Source organism: Trichogramma pretiosum, unplaced genomic scaffold (genome assembly GCF_000599845.2).
Source record: "Trichogramma pretiosum strain Unisexual culture from Peru unplaced genomic scaffold, Tpre_2.0 scaffold98, whole genome shotgun sequence".
In the NCBI taxonomy this organism is placed as follows: Eukaryota; Metazoa; Arthropoda; class Insecta; order Hymenoptera; family Trichogrammatidae; genus Trichogramma; species Trichogramma pretiosum.
In genome coordinates this window covers 139,366-161,602 of record NW_019641709.1, presented here as the reverse complement: position 1 = coordinate 161,602, position 22,237 = coordinate 139,366, and the positions used below count along the sequence as shown (strand labels likewise).

General features: G+C 39.1%; 3 protein-coding genes and 1 non-coding gene across 4 annotated transcripts; 3 read left to right on the top strand and 1 right to left on the bottom strand.

The window, feature by feature from the left end:
* The first annotated feature begins 1,083 nt into the window (after positions 1-1,083).
* LOC106649141 lies at positions 1,084-2,717 on the top strand. The gene is made up of 4 exons (XM_014366417.1): positions 1,084-1,093; positions 1,162-1,338; positions 1,429-2,076; positions 2,215-2,717. The coding sequence occupies exons 1-4, from the start codon at positions 1,084-1,086 to the stop codon at positions 2,715-2,717; spliced, it is 1,338 nt and encodes a 445-aa protein (XP_014221903.1).
* A 991-nt stretch (positions 2,718-3,708) lies between these two features.
* Positions 3,709-7,342, bottom strand: LOC106649142 (retinoid-inducible serine carboxypeptidase-like). The gene is given in 10 exon segments (XM_014366418.2): positions 3,709-3,768; positions 4,620-4,774; positions 4,862-4,939; positions 5,062-5,223; positions 5,291-5,443; positions 5,446-5,512; positions 5,590-5,700; positions 5,778-6,008; positions 6,292-6,524; positions 7,285-7,342. Coding segments are annotated over 10 exon segments (1,308 nt in total).
* A 1,349-nt stretch (positions 7,343-8,691) lies between these two features.
* On the top strand, positions 8,692-8,853 carry LOC111694560. The gene has a single exon (XR_002763662.1). It is a non-coding gene; the product is annotated as a U1 spliceosomal RNA (small nuclear RNA).
* A 3,804-nt stretch (positions 8,854-12,657) lies between these two features.
* On the top strand, positions 12,658-15,438 carry LOC106649157. The gene has a single exon (XM_014366436.2). It carries the CDS (start codon positions 13,089-13,091, stop codon positions 14,916-14,918), a length of 1,830 nt encoding a protein of 609 aa, XP_014221922.1. The 5' UTR covers positions 12,658-13,088; the 3' UTR covers positions 14,919-15,438.
* Positions 15,439-22,237: the final 6,799 nt, after the last annotated feature.

Here is a 22,237-nt window from a genome sequence, read left to right as displayed (position 1 = left end):
TGCGTCGCGCTTATTCAAAAACGACACACAAAAAAATGTATATACGAATCCTAAAATATACCTTAACGAGCTCGAGTTTATTTATTGTATGAGAAAAGCTTTTCTGAAATAAAAAGAAAATTAAACATATCGCGGATTGACAAAGATAATGGCATACGTAGTAGGCTCGACGCGGGCACGTGACTTTGGTCCCGTCGTCGTCGCGCTTTTATAATGCCTGAAATATCCGATGATCGTGATTTCGAACGACAACAAAACGATTCTAATCACACGTCAAAATTACGCGTCGGTAAAGAGATAAGGGTGAAAATTAAAAAGTTGTAGAGAGCGTAGAAATTCTGATTCACGCAAGAGCTCATTCAACTCGGGATACGTATGCAGAATAATAACAAAAGTCGCGAAATTCAAGGTGTTCAATGTTGCGAGGTTCGATGTTTTGGGTTGACGATAGAATATGAGTACGATTTCTCTCTTCGGATCTAAGTAAAATTTTTAATTCAGAATATTTGAAGTAGAGACTATTAGTAATAGACCATGTGACCATGCAATTTATTCGATGCAATAAAAACATTGTCTTTTCATTGTATGATGACATTATAAAGAATTTATAATAGTATTGTAAATCAAATTTTTATTAATTACTCTTTTGATTATAATCGTATACGACGATGTTATCGTGACGCGATCGATATTTTGCACAACTTTATGTGTGCGACTTGGTGCAAATGTCAAGTGGGTCACTTTTTTGTGAATGTTTTTACGCGTATCTATTGTTTTTATTAAAATTGGGCACCTTATCGATGTGGGTTTTGAGATTGTCCTTTTGTGTGAATGTCTTTTCACATACACTACATGAATGTTTAGTTTTCATGTGTACTGCCTCAATATGCTTTCGGAGATTACCCTTCATTGAGAACTTTTTTCTGCAAATATCACAAGTATGAGTTATTTTATTATGCGCATTATTGATGTGAGTTTTGAGATAAACCTTTGTTTTGAATTTTTTTCCGCATTCATCACATGAATATTTTATTTTATTGTGTACCGTATCGACGTGGGATTTTAGATAAGACTTTTGTGAAAATGGCTTTCGGTACATATCGCATGTATATTTGAATATATCACATGCATGTGTGACACCCTTGTGCCTTGTGCCTGCAGACGCTCTCTCACGTGGTCAATATCCATCAGAGTTATTACATAATCAATTGTGGTTCAACGGTCCATTTTGGTTACAAAAAGAAAATAGTGAATGGCCAGAGAAAACAAATGAAGAAGATTTGTCAGATCTACCAGGCTTGCGCAGCGATAAATGTTTGATCACGCAAAACGACAGCAGTAGCCTGTTTCAACGGTTTTCAACATACTCTAAGCTTCTACATACTATATCATATTGCTTGCGTTTTCTCCCTACTTCCTATAATACAGGTATAAATATCGGAACAGAAGAGAAAAATGCAACAGAACGGAAGATCATTAAAATTATACAAGGTGACTGTTTTGGAGAAGAAATAGAAAATTTATTAAAATGCAAGCAAATCAAGCGCTCTCGACTCGCAGCATTGAATCCGTTTATCGACGAGTACGGATTATTACGTGTAGGAGGAAGACTACAGAACGCAACAATCGAGGAAGAGCATAGGCATCCTATATTATTACCATCTTATCATCATGTAACGGATATAATCATACGTAATTATCACCTTCGACTTCATCATGCGGGTATTCAAACCACGTTGACCAATATTCGTCACCGGTTCTGGTTACTTGATGGGAAGAATCAAGTACGGAAGATCATTCGCCGATGTGTGACATGCATTCGTCATCACCCTGTGCCCATTCAAGGTAAAATGGGTAATTTACCTTCATCAAGAGTGCGAGAAGCATATGCTTTTGAGCATACTGGAGTCGATTACTTTGGACCTATTTTCATGAAGGAGAAAAAATGTCGTAATCGAACTCGAGTGAAAGCCTATGGATGCGTATTCATTTGTATGGCCACAAAGGCCGTTCACATAGAAATCGTTAGCGATCTGACACCGGATGGATTTTTAGGAGCTCTTAGACGTTTTATCGGTCGAAGAGCTCGCCCCGCACATATTTATTCAGATAATGGCACTAATTTTGTTGGTGCAAATAACCAGTTGCGAGAACTTCACTGTCTACTCAACTCGGAGCAATTTCATAACTAGATCAAGATTTTTTCTCCTCAAGAGAATATCACCTGGCATTTTAATCCACCACTGTCTCCACATTTCGGCGGCATTTGGGAGGCCGCCGTAAAATCATTTAAACTACTTTCTTTTGAAGAAATGAACACCTTTGCAATTGAGATCGAGGCTATCCTCAATTCTAGACCATTATGTTCATTATCTTCTGATCCAAACGATCCATCGGCACTTACTCCTGCTCATTTATTAGTTGGGCGCCCTTTGACAACTTTACCAGAACAAAATTTGGAATCTGTACCTGAAAATCGGCTGACAGTCTGGAAATTCATTTCTCGAGTTCGACAACACTTTTGGAGTCGATGGCACCTGGAATACCTAAGTGAGCTTCAAAAGCGCCAGAAGTGGCATTCAAACTCTGGAGAATTGAAACCAAATGACGTCGTCATTATCATCGACAAAAACATCCCTTGCATGCAGTGGAAACTAGGCATCGTAGAGAAGGTCACACCACATCGAATCCATCTATTCAATTTCAATCGATTTTAATAAAGAGAGGTTTTTTGTACATTTTTTCCTCTTAAAAACGCGTGTTTTATTTTATCAAACCCCTTACAAATTGAATTACGAAAATTCAGATTAATTCTAAATTTTCGACGGAACAATCACTGTGTGAACTTGGATAAGTATGACATATGCATATGTGTGTTTTTTTAACTTGTCCTTCCTTTTTTTCAGTGGCTGTTATGCGGAGAGTACTGATAGGTTACCGGGATTTGACCTTCCGCGACGTTAATCGAGTAAGTAAAAGTTTTTCATTTGTTTTCTCTTATGTAGAAATCAATGCAGTAAGTGAGTGTATGTTTCTTGTTTTATTTATCTTTATTAGACTGATTGCAATCAAGTAAGTGAGTTTTTAATCTATTTATAATTCATGTTCTCAAAAACGCAGATGAAATGCATCTGTGTGTATTTCTAACTTGTCCTTGCTTTTTTTCAGTGGCTTTTATGCGGAGAGTACTGCTAGTTTACCGGATTTTTACCTTTCGCGACGTTGATCAAGTAAGTAAAATTTTATAACTTGTTTTCTCTTATTTAGCGATTTTAATGCAGTAAGTGAGTTTATGTTTTTTGTTTTATTTATATTTTTTGGATTGATTGCATTCAAGTAAGTAAGTTTTTGTTCTATTTATGATTGATTTTCTCAGTAAAGCAGATGAAATGCATATGTGTGTATTTCTAACTCGTCTTTATTTCATTTTCAGTGTCTGTTATGCGAAGAGTACTTTTAGGGTACCGTACTTTTACCTTGTCCTCTATTATCTACTATTATAGCTAATTAGCTAATGCGTAGCGACAAAGTTGCGATTTTTAGGTTAAAGTGCAATAAAAAGTAAAGAGCATAAATAATTTTCTTTCTTATTTTATTCAAAAATATTTATTATTCATTCATAAATCAGTGTTACATATTTGAAACTCAGTTATATGTATTTGTGTGAAGTTGCTTTACTTTTTGGACTATAGGGTAATTTCTACCGTATCAATTTTGAGTCAAATCTGCTAGTAAAGCGGACATTCCAGCAGGATTATCGGCAGGAACCTGTTAAAGTAAAAAAGCAATAGTTTTAGATAAATGGCCAGTTAAATAACTTTGAAAGGTTTAAGTTTCTGAAGGGCTAACAGCTAAAAAAAATATTTTCTTTATTTTTCGCTGAGATAAAGCTGTTTCCGTGACCTTTTTTTTTATACTTTGCGTGTTAAATTTTTTCTTCTGTTGCGTTTTCTGGCGTTTTACGTTTTTACAAAACGCACCTCAGTTGTCGTAACGTTCAGAGCGTACCGATTGAGTTACAGCACCAGGGTCGCGTACACTACTTCAGAACATCAATGGTTACGGTCACAACCTAGTGCGAGGTGATCTAACTCATAGGTCACTTTCAATCAGCAGATTCATGATGGAGATAACAAAAAAAAACGTGAAATGAAACAAAATGTGCTCAAGTATTAGTGCAGGGTGACTTATGGGTTGGATCACCTCGTCCGAGGTTGCGACCGTAACTATTGATGTTCTGAAGAAGTGTAAGCGATTCTGATACCGTAATACACAACGCTAGAAAACGCAAGAAAAGAAAAAATTTAACACCAAAAGTATACAAAAAAGGTTCACATAAACAGCTTTATCTCAGTGAATAATTAAAATTTTGAAATTTTGAAAAATGCAATGGAAAAGGAACAAAAAAATCTTATCACATAATTTAAATCGAGGAATTTTGACACAGATAAAATTCTTCAGCTAGATGAGCGTGTTTTTCATGTCAGTAGTACTCCTGAAATTTTCTACAACCTTTGGACTAAATAGAAAGTTTCTACTTAAAAAAAGGCTTCTACTCGTCGATTTTATAGATGATTGGCTATCAATATTAACTATAAGAAGTATATTGTTTTACGCACCATGTGACCCGCTCGATTGATCCAATAGAAAGCAAAGTTACCGCTGCTCTTCTGGTAGCCTTCGATAACTCCATCAACGACGACTGGCAAACGTGGCGCTGTTTTCCATTCTAAATACCTTGCCCATCTCATTTTTTCAACCCAAAGTAGAGTGCCTATTTATGATAAAATACTTTCAATTTTTAAACTTTCGAAATATCTTAAGGTAATTTTAATGTGAGAATAAAAACAGTAAAATATACCTGGTGTGTCCACTATTAGATCTAGTTGACCATTATAGACAAAAACTTTTAGACTTGTTTCATCTAGTAAACGCTGAACTGACATATGTATTATAAAATTAATTTTATTGATGTGAAAATGTATGCATGGTTTGAATTTCATTTTAGAATTAGAAAAATTATATATTTTAATTAATTATCGAATATGATCACTAACTTACCTATTTGAGTTACAGGCTTCATGAAATCAGCATAGAGCGAAATTCTTACTTCATCACTTTGAGCACCCCAGATTGATGGCAATTTCAACGTATCTTTGACCTTTGTATTCATCAACATACTTAGTCCTTGACCGTCACGTAATAAAGTTTCTCGAACCAACCCTTTAAAGTAAATAAATTTAGAAAATTAGTAAAACTTTCAATGAGTTTATTCATTAATTCAATTTACTTTTAGAACTCTCTTTATTATCTCGAGAAACTCGCATCGCCTGACTAGTTTTGACTTTTGTAAGAATGTTATAAAAATTAATATTTCTGGTTAATCGTATAATAATATCTCCTGTATAAGCCCAAAGGTCTGTTGCGAGTGACCACTGATTTTTTTTATAGCATATCTCGTTCTATTAGCTGCTCTTTGTATTTTAAAATATCCACTGGTATCAATCATGCCCTATTGAAAAACATACATCAATTAAATCCGGAATAAATGTTAGGGGTAAACAATGCTTTCAATTGCTTATCCTGTACAGTTTGCAAAAGGTATGGAGCATAAGTCATCACACTATCTTCGGGCGAGATCCAAGCATCACCGAGACCTACGCCCTTTAGGTTGCTCTCAATAGATCCTGCTTTTTCAGCCTAAACAAAAGAGTAGGCATTGAATTAAATTAATTTTTTGCGTTCGAGTTATATACAAAAAAATACTACAAAAATACCTTGTACCAATTAAATGCAAATTCAGCTGCCATCTTACCCCCGTAAGATTCCGATGTAATATAAACTGGTACATTTTTGAACTGTGGAACCTGCTTGTAAAAAGCTCGCATGCATTCCACCAAATCGTCGGCAATCTGAGAATTGGTCCTCGCGAATTCCGCCGACGATGTAACATAACTGAAGCCTGATCCCACCGGGTTATCAATAAACAAAACGTTGTAATCTCTTACCTATTACAGAATTGGTTTTGTATTATAAAATTAATTAACTTATTAAATATAATTAATGTCTGATTGAATATGATGATAGATGAAAATAAACGTTATCTTACAGATAATATATAATTTTTATCATAATTTGACGATGAAGTAATAAATAATTCATTTTCTTAATTGTAATTTCAATTAGAATTTGTGAAAACATGACTCGTCGTTTTGACGAAATCAAGATTATAATTAGACACGAGTTGATAAAGAAAAATTCTAAATGAATTTTATAAGTATAATTCCTTACCCAGGTATGATTACGAGGATTAAGATCTACATCTAAAGGCCCAAGTTCCATAAAATTACCATAGCCCGTTGACGAAGCCCCGGGACCTCCCTGAAGCCAAATGACCAGAGGTTTTTCAGCAAAGTCTGTTGTTACATTAGCGTAATACAGCCACCAGAACATATGGGCTCCGGGGCGAACCTCGGCGTAACCCCAGTCTTGCGTGTTGTAACCAACGCCTCGCTTAGCTTGAACTTAATAATAATTCATTGGCATACTATTTTTGAAATTATTTTAGTTGAATTTCTGTTTTTATTTTATTAATTCGTTGTTATGTAATTTCCATTAACCGCATGTATAGATGCGACGTATCGCATGATTTTTATCTTAATTTCAGGAATTTGTTGTACAATACACTTGTAAACTTCCGATTAAGTACATTACAATAATAGGTGAAATCATGCTCTCAACATTGAAAAGTATTCATAATTCTCAAATTAAGATAACGGAAATACCCTTCACTTTTTTGAATCCAAATCATTACAGTGTATTTTTCAGAAATAATACATATGAAATAAATAGTGATTGAATTCAATTTCGATTATTCGTATTTTCACAAAAAAAGCCTTTACAAAGAAATTTATAAAAGTAATTATTTGCTAAAAATTATTTGTAAAAGCTTTAAAAAAATTAATTCTTGGTTGAGAAATTTTAATTAAGTTGCTTTTCAACTTTTTTTTAACGATTACCTAACATAGTGTATATTTTTGATTTTTCGCGTAAAACTTTTTTGCATTATTAAGATGATACTTATAAGATGAATGCTGGTATAGCACTAAAACTACGATGATTATAATATGTTCATAATATTATGTTGAAAATATACTTCACGTATTTTTCACCCGTTATTTCACTGGTTTTCAACTGATAAAAATTTAAATATAAGTTTTTAGGACATAATTTCCAGAAATCGATTTTGGAATTGGATTTTTAGAACGAAATGAAATGACTTACCATTACAGATGCACAATATGCAAGCGACCGTCAAACCTATGGTTCTTGAAGGTGTCATTGTATGAACAAGTTATTGATAACTGACGACGATTTTTAACCGTTGTGCATCGATACCCCTATCCCTAATCATTGTTAATCTATTTGAGATTAGATAAATTTACATCAGAAGATTTCAGAAATGTATTTTGAATAAATAATGTTTATTTTAAATAAATTTTAAATTAATAATTATTAAGATTAACTGTAAGATTTATTAAGAAACGTATCAAATAATTTATTGATATTTTCAGCATTTACCTTTGATTAGTTTTTATCAACTATTTGAATTGATAATGTTTAAATTACTGATAAAGACTGACAAAATATTGAATATAAAATAAAAAGATGAAAATTTTAGATATTTATACCACGATTTATGACCGCGATATACTCCTTATCGGCAGTCACGAGCACAAATTACACTCGCAAGATTGGGTTTGTAGCTAAACAGGCTAAAAAGTGGCCAGCATTATCGAAATTACGCGTACAGTAGAGCCACGATGATGTAGCATTCTGGAAATGTTTCTTATGCCTTGTATAATTTTTAAGAAAATCAAAGACATAAAAAATCCTGCATCATTTTGAACGACATCGCCATCGCGTCGTTATTGAATGAAATCGTTATCTTCGTCGAAGCCCCGCCTTCACTTCTGAGACCGCAAAACATGATGGCGATTTTTTGCGATGCTCGACGACTCGTTTACGCAGGCCGAGAGTCTCCAGTATTGAAATGGATATGTATGAATCAATTGTCGATGTCTCGACTCGAAGTTAATATTTGCTGAATATCTGAGTTACGTCCGCTCGTTCATAATTGTTATTTTGCTAAATTCAAAGTGTAAATCGATTTCGTATCCTGTGTTTAAGAAATTTTGAAATAAACTTTAGTCATATTTCAGTCAACAATATTTTATGTACAAATTGATGACTATTATGTTGCTAATATTTTTGATTATAATTTGTTTTCATCTCTTTCTTTTTTGGGCAAAATGCAAATAATGCTTTGTTTTTTGCATCTATGCGAGACACTATTGATAGGATTTTTCCGGCGATGGGCCCTCGATCCTTTCCTGAAACTGATCCTTTCCTTAACAAAGATTGATTAAAAATTTATTGCTTTTATTTTTATTTTTTTTTTTAGATAATTCAAAAAATGTATGTTATTGCTTATACTTTGTTTACTATCGGTCATTTATTACGATTCCAATACATTCGGTGACGCTATGACATACGATTTACTCGCAGAGTATTTTCATCTCGCAATAGTTTACGTATCGCTCACCAGATGGATCGGCCGCTTTGAATCGCAACCCACAAGCGAAGCATGGGTCAGCGTGTACTTAAAGGGGAGCGAAAGCAGCCTCGAGCATACTTACCTGGCGCAGAGGCTACCGTGATCACCAAGGCGGTTCCTCCAGGGCGAGACCCTCTCATTGCACTACGATTGGGTTGACCCTTGCGAATATCCCTAATGCGGATATCTCGGGCGTATAATTTTTGTTAGCCGGGACTGCGTTCGCGCTATCCCGATTGATCAATCCAAAAATAATTTCTCGCCTCGAGCAACTGTAAGCATCGCATCGATGTCAGCTGAATGTAGCTCGGAGATGATGCGGTGCGACTGTCGATCGTGTGTAATTGTAGTCAATCGACTTTGATGTTCTCTAGCACAGTCGAACTAGAAAACTAAACGTTTTGATGATATGAAATAACAAATTTTTCAGATTGTGGCATGGTTATGTTAAAATGATTTTGTCTAATGCTAAATATAGTAGGGTTTGTATAGTAGGTTTCGTAGGGCTCACGAATATTATGTTTTCTTTTTACAACAAAAATGAAAAGCCTGCAAAAGTGTCTGTACAAAGCTACTTGACATTTTATTTATGAGAAGATATTATTTTTATAATACTTTACAATAAAAATAAATAAGTTTGACTGTTTTCTTCCCCCGTAAAACCAGCTATCATAAATTTTACTTCTTTAATTTCTGTAGCACAAAATTGAATACCAGTGGTAAACTACCCAGTTAATGACATAATTGTTGTTTTCCAGCGTTAGAAAAAGTAGAAAAAATAAATTATTGCGTTTATAAAAAAAACTAAATAGATCACCTCGTAGCAAATTAAATGTTAAACCGATTAAAAATACAGGAAAATTATTTTAGCATCGTTAATGTTATTAAAATAGTAATTTCGCAAAGAGTGCAAATATGGGGTTTTAGCAAAACAATTACAACAATTGTTTTTGATATAATTTTGTTGCTGTTGGTCACTAAGAACCATAAAAATGTTTTATAATACCTTTTTTTAGATGAAACGTAGTTATACATCATTTTTTTGCATACTCATTATGCCCTGGGTTTTTACACGATTCAATAGCTCTCCTAAGATACAAAGAAGTTTCGTAACTTTATTCCTAATTTCAAGGATATAGATCATCAAGTGGGCAGCTATTTAGTACGCAAATCGACAGACCAAAAACTGACTACACGTCTCTTCCCTTTCACATATTCATAATTTACAGCTCGGTTGTTGTTTTTCCTTTTCAATGCAAAAAATCAGTAATAGCTAAAAACGATCGACTGTCGCGTATGCTAATTGTTCCACTCACGAATCGCTACTACAGTTAAACGCGCGTTTAGTTGTTTTTTTTGCCTCGTTTAACTAATATATAAAATAAAGACAAAAAAGAATTCGGAGCTCAGTGTCGGGTTTGACGAGCTAAGAGAAGCAGCAGCAGCAACAGCACACTGAATATCAGCAACGATGCCAAATCTCGCGACGTGGTTTTTCGTGATAGTCACAGCCCTGAACGGCATAATCGTCGTCTCGAGCGCCTCGCGGTCCTTGTCGTTGCGACGCGACATCGGCCCGAAAGATCTGCTCTACAACAGCCCAAATTCCGTGGAAAATATCACCACCGTTTATTACGGCTCGTGCGACAGGTTCACAGACGACGACCCCGACTGGCTCAGGGAATGCTCGATCCGTCGAGTGCAGGCGAGCTTCTCCCCGGACGTGAACCCGATAGAGGACGAGTGCAACATCACTCTGCTCTGCGACTCCGAGGCCGGCTGGATCGACACGGATCGCATCCGTATCGATTCTCTGAGTCGAGATCGAGCCGTCGTGCGTTGGCACGAGGAGGAGAGCAAGCTCGAGGACGACACGAGGAGGTATCGGCCGCGATTCAGCGTCGTCGATTTTTCCGACTGTCGAGTGAAAACGACCAAGTTGCCGGAAAGCCAACGACGCGTCTACTCGCTGATCAACGAGTACGCGAAAGGAGACGGCGATTTCGAAGTCGCTACGCTGGACGGGCCGAGATTTTCCAGATTAACGATCGATGCCGAAGGAGTAATTACCTCGAAGATCGATACGTTGGTTGCTTATCAAAGCCAAGGTTACACGCCACATATATATCCACTGGCAGACCGCAAGGGCTATTTGTTAATCGAGGCCTACTCTTGGCCCCATGAAACTTCAATTGCAGTATTTCATATCCAGCCGAACGGTAATAGATAACGATACATTTATAATTTCAATTCAATTTTTTCAGAATTTTTCGAGCTTGATTTTCCCATTTCAGATCTCGAAAAATTCTGAAAAAAGTTGAGAATGTTCCTTGATCAATTATAAAACTTTTTTGTTCTATAAACTTTTTCTCCAAACTCGATGGTTTTCGAGTACAGAATTATACATTCTCACCCATACATGCATTTTTTTTGCTCGATCATATGCATGAACATTTTACTTTATGATTGCCATTTTGTTAAAAAAGTTCTCAAATTCGATTTTTTTAACGAAGCATCAAATATAAAATTAAATTTTATATAAATCTATGTACGAGCAAAGTCTTTTCAAGGCAAACTAGAAAAAAATCGCGTCGATATTGCGAACGAAAAATTCGTCACTTTGAGCGTTAATCGTTTAATCAATACTAATAAGACATTTTTTGTCGAATTTTCAGGTCAAAAGCGATACCTGACTCGCGCAGAAGGCGCGCTTTATCCTTCGGTCTCTACGGCCAATGGATTGATCGGGATATGCGCTCAGGATCGCGTCGGGTTGACGTGCGCGCAGTTCGAGCTGTTCGACAAAACAGATCAGATCGGCTGGTTTTTGGCGGGCCGCAACATCGCCGAGAAACTCCGATGGGAGGGACGAATCGTGCACAATTTGCCGCGAGGCCAGGGATTTCTGACTTACTCGCGCGACAACGAGGGCCTGGAAAAAGCCCTTCTCGATATCATAGGCGAGAAATACCTGTGGAAGATCGACCTGGACGGCGAGGCCAAGCAGTTCCTGGAGCCCGACATGAGGTGCGGTTACGTGTCCAAGGGCGTCCAGGAGACCGGCCAGCTGCAGATCTTCGAAGACGAGCGGGGCGACTATTGCCTGAGTACCGTCTGCGTGAAGCGTCTCGTAGACGGTGCGACTGACCCGGATAATGTGGAAGAGCTTATGAAAGCTTACGACAACGAGATGAAGAATTTTTATGTGAAATTGCACTCCAAGTGCTTCGAACCGAGTGATTTTAAAGATATTTCAAAATAAGAGATAGAAAGTAATGATAAATATGAATCGTGTGCATGCAATTGAGTTGTTCGATTTGATTTGGAAGAAAATTTGTTTCAAACTATTCTCCACTTTGAAGTAGATTTACTTCATCTAATTTTGAAACAAATAAAAAAAATTAATTTTAAATTGTTTTTGATAATATATTTTCCCAAAAGAGTCATTCATTTATACAACCATCCTATCACTTGTATAATGTATAGGTGCAATACAACTGGGGATTTTATCCATTTAATATATGAAATTAGACTTGCTTGAGAATTTCTTTCGATACACATTGCGCATGTGCTTAATACGGTTCAGCATGGCAAAAATTTCAATCAAATAAAATAATAATGAAATCAAAGTATCTGTTCAGGGAGAATTCTTACAGCTAGATATTTTTGGTTTCTAGAGATCCCTAGAGTTATTTGCCTCTATGATCAGGTGGATTTTTTAAAATTTAAGATGCAACTTATAAATTCATGTTCATTCGGTGATTTTACATGGGGACTCAAGGGAAACATGAATGAAAAAATTCCAGACGACAGCGCAGTTTTGGCCTAATTTATTAATTTATTTGAAACAATAAAAATTAAAAGAATAAATTTTTAATCTGAACAAAACAAGGACCATGAAGATTTGTTTACAAATCATAGAAGATTATTAAAAGGCATTTGAGCAATATATAAATAGAGAAATCGATGTGTTACTGTAAATAATTTTGATCGGAAATGTTGACATCGTATTTCTAGTAGCGAACAATTTTAATTGACAATCGAATCAGTACGAGATTTGCTCGTATACGTTATACACTAAATAATATCCACGAATAAATTTTAGCAATTCAAATTCAACGGTAAATGGAATTAGATTTATCGCAAATAGATAAAACAAGTACAACACTGTTGTTTAGCCAACGTAGACTACGTTTATGTAATATTTCGGAAGATATTCAGAAAAAAAATCAATAATGATTCGGCACAATAACCCAATTGTACAAAGAGATTACGAACAGGAAGGAGATTACGTTTGCAACAATTCCGAAAATATAATTGACAGCGTGTGCATCTGTAAGAAACCGCATCGACTGCATATAGCGAGTGATTCTTTGCTATAAATAGTATCTCGAAAAATATCTTAAATCGCGTAAGCGATCGTGCGTGTTGTTGTTGTTGTTGTGCGCGAGTGCCCAAAAGAATATAGACCATGTCTTCCGACGACGGATCCGACGCGAGTGAATTCTTGCTCGAACGCGTGGAGGATCTTCACCGACACATGTTGATCGTGTGGCAAGACATACGAGGCAACGTCGACTGGGACAACGAAGAGGCGCGACAGCAACTTCTCTGGAAACTTCATCCCCTGTTCTGCCTCGATTGGGAGGGCGCCTATCCGAATCTGCGCGACTTTTGTCGAGCCGAAGCCATCGAGCGTCTGCTCACGGACGCCGTGAATCTCAGGTACCTCGAGCACTATCCGGCCCACGAGTTCATACGATTCGTGGCTCGAAGCGGCTACAGAAACGATCCGGCCGAATTCGCCTCGTTGCGTCGCACCACCGCCCTACATCTGGCCGCCAAGCGCTGCGTCTTTCCCGGTAGTCTGGGCGACGCCAAGGTCCGCGAGCTCTTCGCCATTTACGACGATTGCGAGGCGAACTACGTCGACGAGGAGGACGGCGCGACGACGCATTTTCTCGTGGCCTGCAAGTTCGGTTACGAGAGGATCGTGGAAAAATTCCTCGAACGGAAGCAAAGTATCGACTGTCTCGATTCCGCGCTACGCGTGGCTCTCAACTGGGAAAGAGAGGAGGTGGTGGAGCTGCTGCTGAGACACGGCGCCGATCCCAATCGAGCCGATCGCGTCTCGGGCGAGACTCCTCTGCACGTCATCTGCAAGAAACAAAGCGGCAGCGACGACGACGACTTGGCCAAGCTGTTGTTCGACGCGACGGAAAAAGTCGGCGAGCGGTTGCGGGTCGACGCGCAGGACGAGAGAGGCTGGACGCCGCTGCACTTCGCACTGATCCGCCGGAATCGTCGCTTGGTCGAATTACTGCTGAGAGGAGGTGCCGATCCGAATTTGGCCACGCGGCGAGGAGTGACTCCGCTGCACGTCGCCTGTCGCAGGTCCGAGTTTCATCGGGGCGCCGCAGTGGCCGGATCGTTGCTGCGGATCAGCGAGGAGGTCTTGGGGCGGCCGGTGGTGGAGCTCGACGCGCGAGACGCCAAGGGCCGGACGCCGCTGCAGTGGGCCGTGGCGAATCTCGAGTCCGCGAGTATCGTCGATTTGCTCCTGGAACGCGGCGCCGATACGTCCAACTTCGTTTTTTCCGAGTCGAGTTTCCTCGGCAGGGAATTCAAGAACGATCAGCGGGAGTTTCGATTGTTACTCGCGGCCGGTGCTCTGGCCTGCGTCGAGAGCCTGGAGAACGCGGGCTACCGGATGGAGCGTGGAGACGCGTCCAAGATCGCCAAGCTGTTCGCCGAGCACGGACTGTTCGAGAGGACAACGGCGGAGTTCGAGAGGCGCTGGTACAACGACGACGAATTCGACGACAAAGCCAAAGAGATCATGGTGAAACGGTACCTGTCGCTGCGCGACTTGGTCTCGATGAGACGCGACGAGGAGGCGACGTTGCTCACGCCCAGGGACTACTACGAGTTCGCGCGATCGAAGGAGCTGCTCGCGCTGCCGGACAAGTTCGGTGAGTCGTGCGTCTCGCATCTGTGCGAGAAGATGTCGAGAGGATTTTTCCAGCGATGGGGATTGGATCAGCCTTACTGGGAGTTGAAGCTCGAGCCGTCGATTTTCGGCTGGGAAATCGCGAGCGTCGAGCTGCCGATCTACGAGGGTCTTTGGCGCGTTTGCGAAGCGGCCATGGACTTTTTTGGCTCGTACTGGCTGTCGATCGCGTTCGCGTGCTTACCTTTTTACATCGTGCACGTTAGCGATATTGCTATTCGTTGTCATTTTTATGACGATGTATTTCACAATGATGGAATTTTTTCCGATGACAAAGTAGATAAACTTTAACGAACTCGTAAGTAAGAAAATTTAATGTTTAAGATAATTAAATTATTATTAAGGAATTTTGAAAATACTACTGTTGTAAATACACGAATATTAATTGTAAGTATGCTGATGCCAAGTTATCTCATTCCAACGAAGCAGAGAGGATTTTAATGCATTGTCATAGACGTACTGAAAAGTACTGAGGTGAATCTATATAGATTGTTTTGAAAAATCAATAAATTGTTAACAATTTTTCACGACAATGGCTTGCTGCAATCGATGAGATCTGCGGGCACAAAATATGACGTAAGAAAATGTAAAAAAGTGTAATAAAATGTAGTACATTTTATAACTTGATACAATAATTTTTCACGACAATGGCTTGCTGCAATCGATGAGATCTGAGGGCACAAAATATGACGTAAAAAAATGTAAAAAAGTGTAATAAAATGTAGTACATTTTATAACTTGATACAATAGTTTTAACTGACATTATTACTCTTTCTTGTAAGTTTTTTTCTTGTAAGGAAAAATAAACAATATAAAACAATTGCAAATTTTCTTCTTTATTATCCCAATGAGAATCCCCCAAAATGAATTATGCAAAACGCGAGACCTTTAATAATCATTAAATATGAATTCATCGGATATAATACTCACATCGTTGTTTGAAGCCAAATAAAAATTGAGATAAAAACATTTTCCCATAATCGAATAAAGATTGATGTAAAAAATAAATTTAGATTAGACATGAAAATTTTTTATGCTCTTTTCAGCGGTATTTGATGAAAAAAAACCTTCAAAGCCAGATTTGCTGAAAAATTGAAGAATTGTTAATTGGGCAGGATTGCAAAATAAAGATTAGTGTACAAAATAATAGATTTATTGTAAGTCGTGTGCGAGCTATACATGAGCGCAGAGGCAAGTGATTATTGCGGCGAGAGTTGCGACTAAGAGTGACAACATAATTGTAGAGATAGTTTACTATTATTAAGTTGGCATAGCAGCGCCAAAATATGAAATATAGATATAATGTGTCAGAATATACATTATTATCAATAAAAATATTATTAATTATATTAATAAAAATAATAATAATTGTAAAATAAAATGATAAAACCACGCCCAGAGAAAATGTTGTGCACGACAATTTCGTCGCCGCATTTAACTTTCCCGACGCTAGATGTCTATTTAGCGATACATCGAGGTTTCCGCAAGTGGCTTTCTCTCGAGTACTATATAAGAGATCATGCTTGCGTAGGTTGTCAATCTCCAATTTTACACACCACACTCAGATGCTGCTGTCAAAAACAAACATTTTTCCTAAATTTTGAGATTCCTAGGAACGCAACTCCTGAAATCCCATAAGAGCTTGGTTTCAGTATACGCGGTTTCCTCGTACGCGGTGCTTTTTTGGAACGTAACCCCCGCGTATACGGAGGGAATGCTGTATATAATCGAGAGCAGTAATCTAATAATTTACTGATAAGAGGTGGTGGTGTAAAGTTGGAGACTTTATGTAATCCGTCGCGAGCATATATTTATGGAGAAAACTCTCATAGAATAAACCGTCCAGTGAATGGCCGAATTGTGTTTTTTTTTCAATGTTTAATTATGTAGGAAAATTTAATGATTGCAATTAAATAAAAACAAAATGGATCGTCGCGTAGGTAATTGAATGTTCTATAGATTAAAAATATTAAAAAATTATTTTAACATCGTTAATGTTATTAAAAATGACGATTTCATGAATCACCTCGAAATCGTCAGTTAATGACTACTTCCAGAAAATATTTCCAGTAAATGACCGATACTCGCGTACACGATACTCTCGTCAAGTCCTCTGGCTCGAAGCATAATATCGTTCTTAATCTCGCGTGACTCCAGCTCAATTCGTAAGCCCTGGCACGTTTTTGTACGCAGGCGGCGTTCGGGCAATGATTGCGCCGTTCGTCTTGGAAAAGTTTAACGAAACCGAGCTCGTGGCTCTGGCCCCCACAGGAGCCCCGATGGCTCGAATCAGCGGACGATCTCGGCCCCAGGGATCGATTTTCGCGAGACGCGTCTCGACGAAGCCACCGCACTCGGAGTCCGGCATCGAGTTGCACTGGTCCTTCTTCGCCTGCTGCACCCGGCGCAGAGTACGTTCCCTCTGCGTTTGGCTGATTGACTATGTCATTTTCCAAGGCATTGTAATTGAACAGTATAGCTGCGGTGATTTTCCCCTTTGTCAGCATTCGAGCGATACAACGCTTCGTTAGGCACTCGTAGGCGAAATTAAGATTATTACGACTTTTAGTGCGGCGAAGATCGTGCGAAATTCCCTATCAACTACCCGGGTGATAGTTCTTTTTAAAATCTCGAGTAATTACAATATTTACTTTTGTTTTTTGCCACCACAGGTATGTTACAGTCTACGATGTAACCTTTTTCAATGAAAAAGAAATTAATAAGACTGCGAGAAGCAGCTAGCGTGCGGTTACGCATGAATTACAATATAATATATCTCACGCATTTTCTATGCATAACTCCGATGACACACACGACAGTTAAAAAAGTAACATCATTTCGGACACGCGCAGCCAGCGTGTACAATGCCGAATTGAGCGGCCTAAAACCATCACCTATTTATGAGGTCTCTGTTAAATTAAACGTTTGTAAAACTCTTGCGAAAATACAATTCGCAAAACAAAGAAATGTACAAGTGCTGCCGCGAGATGAATGAATGTCGTAGAAAACCTATAAAACTGCGGTGGCCGCGGCTCCACCGATTTCGGGAAGAGCGTGGCCCTGGGGTTTTTTAAGGTACACGCGCATGCAAGATATGTGTGAATTATTGACACATATCGAGCTGACTACGTACGCTGCACCGCTAGGGCGGAGGCAAATTTAGTCGTATATAAGCTACGGTTAAAGAGGATCAGTCCTCCTTAATATCTACGAAATCGCACACTACGTGTCGAAGCTTGTAATCATTCAACTCAATAATCAAAGTTTATAAAATATATCGTTTATATTTGTAAATGCATTGTATGCATATAATTCGAGTAACGTCATAACTTTGTAAATCAATTGTACTAATTCAACTAGCTTCATAATAACTGTGTAAATCCATTGTACTGTGTTTGTGTTTGTGCCACACCATCATCATCGGCGATTCAAATAAAGAACTGTAAGTTTATTATTATATATCTCTCTGACATTATACTGCCTTTTACCTTACCCCTACGCAACAAGTTACAATAAATAAATAAAAGGTTTTCTGTTATAATTCCGACTATACGGAGTATGTAACAGGCACATGACGCTTGGGTTCAACTAAATCAATATAACAATTGCAATCTGAATGACATTATCTCACACCGAATGAAGAGAACATAATTATTAACTTTAATGACCATTGCATCGAGGAGCGCGTGCCGCAAACATTTCAATGTAGTTTCCAAATACATTAACCAAATTTTCCTACGACGTCCAGTTCCAAATCTCATTTTTCATCACATAGCATTCTTTATGAGGAAGCAAAACGTAAAATGAAAAATAAATTATGCTCGTGTTACGTCCTCGGTGAGAGATGCGAGAGAAAATAAGAATCGAATAACATAGTTCTTGAAACATCGCCGCAGTCGATCGGCGGACGGATGACCTGCATCGGCTAAAGAAATTACGAGCTCGTGGCGCTGGCGGCTGTGGTGTCGTTTTCTCGCGTCGGTGAAAGTGTGAACACTGCGGAAGACATCTGTAAGCACCGTCGAATTAGCTACGCGACAGCTATTTCGTGATCCGAAAGTCTATCGAAATGATGCGCACTGATGCGACTGTTTAAATTTTTTACATCAATTAATGATTGTACGTTTATTAATAAAAAGAATCGCAACTCAATTTTTACTATTTATTTATTGGAATAACAATCATACAGAAAATCTATAACACTCAATAACACTGGTCTTAAAAAAAGAAAATTACAAAAAAGATATGCTCATTATCGTCACTAATTTTGGGCAGTCGCCGCCAAGCAAATATGATACAAATCTTTGTTCGTCAGATGCTCCAGTATCATCTCATACATCTCCAGGGGCAGCCGATAGTGTATCAGTTTCCAGAAAGGATCCAATGTCCGGCTCAAGAAAAATTTTCTCGACAGTCTCTCGGCTAGATGCAGGACGCAAATCTCGTAATTGTTTTTGGCCAGTTGGCGACACACTCCGTCCGAGAATTCAAAGTAATCCGCGAACGCCATCTGTTTCGCCGCCTCGTCGGGCCGTAACTGGAGCAGGTCGTAGAACGACAAGCCCGGAATCGTCTTTATCCATTGCGCCCTGTACGAGAACTCCTTGTCGTTGAGCAAACATCGAACGAGTCTCTTCTCTTTCTCGAACAAGCCGTAATTGGCGAACAAGTTCATGATCGTGAGGGCGTCGCTTGGCTCCGATTCGTATCCTTCTTTCTCCAAACGCTCGAGGATAGCCATCAGGCCCGATGCCAGTCTGAACCGGAAGTTGGACTCATCGTCTCTCGTTTTAAAGCTCTCGGCGAAGTGACTCTCGGTAGAAAAAACGAAGCTCGACAGATCGGCACCTCCCTTCAAGAGCGCATCGACCGCGGACGGCAAAATATTCGCCACGGCGCATTGAAGAGGTGTCCTGGCCAAAATGTCCCGAGCGTCGATCTGCACCGTTTGCTTTACCTCGTCGACGATTTTGAAGAACGTATCGATCGTGTCGTCGTCGCTACTTCTATCGCAAATAACATGCAGAGGAGTCGTGCCAGCCTCGTTGATCGAGTTCGCGTCGGCGCCTCGTCTCAGCAGCCACTCGATCGTCCTTTTTTGCCGGCACCCGCGGCCAGAGCGAGGTGCAGCGGAGCGTTGCCCAGCTCGTCCCGGGCGTCGATTCGCAGAGTTCGTTTTTTTACCTCGTTGATCGACAAAAATGTATCCACCGTCCGGTCGTCCCGGTGGACTCTGCTGCAAACGACGTGCAGAGGCGTCTCGCCTCTCGCGTTGGCCAGGTCGGGATCGGCGCCCCATCTCAGCAGATACTCGATCACTGTGTACACGGGACTGGCCAGAGCGAAGTGCAGCGGTGTTATTGCCCAACCTGTTCCGGGCGTCGAGCCGCACGGCCAGACATTTATCCCGCCAGCACAACGTCTCCAGCAAGTAGTCTCTGTCGGGGCAGTCTCTGCAGGCGACGTGCAGAGGAGTCAGGCCCTCCTCGTCGGCCAATGTCGGATCGGCCCCGAGTCTCAGAAGAGTTCCGACCGCCCAGGCATCGCGATTGCTCAGCGCCCGATGCAGCGGCGGATCGCCGATCGGCCCGTTGAGATCCAGGCGCGGGTCGTGCTCGAGGATATTTTTCAATGGCTTCGGCGCAGCCGGCCTCGCAGGCGATCCGAAAATGCGTGAGCCCGGACTCGTCCGTGTAATTCACGTCGTATCAATCGTACACTTTCAACAGATGGCGGATCGCGCACGACGCCTTGCGCCTGTGTGCGAGATGCAGCAGCGTGGCGCGACGCGACGTCGGCTTGCCGTCATCGTCGAGGTCCTCGGGCTCGTCCTTGTAGCCAACCAAATTTTTGCAAAATTTTGGTTTAAATTTCGTTTTGGTAGCTCCTATAGATTTCTCAGAATGTTGTAAAGTGTGAGGAAAAACGGGATTTTTCGAGGACCCGAAGCCGAATTACTGAATTTTCAGCTACAAAAACGCATCCCACAAAAACAGCTGTATCTCGAGGAAATTAAGGCCGTTTTAAAATCTGAATACGGCGTTGGAAAGGCGAGACAAAAACCTATCAAACAATGCATTCACATTTTTTCAATAGGTGATCTTGCTGAGCCGTTTTTTGAAGAAACAAATGCACTTTTCTCGATTTTTAGTTAATTTAATGTAAATCTACACCCGTCTTGTGGCACGTGTTTTTTTTCACCATATGAGCTGAAACTTGGTAGAGGTCATTTTTTTGGGGGTTTGAAACTTTTGAGGGGGCGTCCCGTCGATTTAAAAAAAAAAAAAAAAAAAATATTGTCAGTCTAATGTATAGGTATATATGAATACAGGTTTTCGTAATTCGCACGTACGAAATAGATTTCACTTATCGATGTTTTGTGCTCAGCTTGTATTGACAACGTTGCGACCAAAGGAATTGGCACATGGCATGCCAAAACATATAGAGCTGTATGTACGCGTTAAGCTGTCCCGGTGTGCCCACGTGACAATATATACAGATATATATTTGACTACACGACTAACCATGCATATTTATCACACATAGATTACATAGATCTACGATATTCGCTCATTTAAACCCTTCATTCGCTCACGTTAACTTTGTTTCATATTTTGCGCGTCGAAAAAAATTATGCGAAAAGGAGTATAGGACACATCATAAGCTCGATTCATGAAGTGTTCAATAATTTATAATTTCTTTGTAATAAGATACAATTCAAAGAAAATGGCTAATTGTTTATTACGAGATCAATAGAATAATTTCTCCAATAATAAATGATAAGTTTAGAGTGTCTCTGTTGACATACATTTTCTCAAACTTTTATTTCACGATTTGTAAATATTATTACACTTATGTTACCTAGCTCGATGTGTAACATCATTACAAAACAATTAGTCGTTAATCAAGTTCCGAGTGATAAACATGGACTTCAGTGATGTATATAACTCTGATGTCAGGTAATTTTTGTTTCGTGAGAATGAAATTTAAAAAAAAATGGCATAATACTTTATATTATTGGGAATATTGCAGACTGAAGAAGGAACCAGATGATGTTTCCCCAATTAAAAATGAAGATTATAAGATAATTGACAATGCATGCGATGCTAAAAACGACGAATTCTCGAGTTTTTGTCGAGAAAATTTAGTAAGTGTTGATGTGGGACTGTTTAGTCAATATTTTGATCAAGTATTTTTACTAATATCATTTCCAGATTTATGGGCTTCGTGAAAATGATAAAAATTCTGGACCTAATAACGATTTGGAAATAGAATTCGAATGTAAGGACGAGAAGCTCGGCATTAACTTATTAGTAGTCAAGAAAATCGAGGACGATTATCCAGATCAATGGCAGCGTATGAAAAATAGTTGCGATTATCAGACTCAAAAGAAAATTAAAGAAGAAATTGTTGACGAAGTAAAAGAGGAATTGAATTTGGATGGTGAACTCAGTGATGCATTTGATGCAAATGGAAAAACATTTGCTCAAAATAGTCAACGCAAAACCCAAACTGATAAGGAACACAATCGTACCAAATATCCATGTAATATATGCAGTAAAAAATTTGCACGAAAAAATAGTCTTAAGGTCCACATCGATTCAGTACAT

Coding starts and splice junctions, on each gene's coding strand:
- LOC106649141 (XM_014366417.1), top strand. Junction 1,339..1,428: donor GATCACGCAAAACGACAGCA/GTAGCCTGTTTC, acceptor CCTATAATACAG/GTATAAATATCGGAACAGAA. Junction 2,077..2,214: donor AGCTCTTAGACGTTTTATCG/GTCGAAGAGCTC, acceptor TTTCTCCTCAAG/AGAATATCACCTGGCATTTT.
- LOC106649157 (XM_014366436.2), top strand. CDS start 13,089: ATGTCTTCCGACGACGGATCCGACGCGAGTGAATTCTTGCTCGAACGC.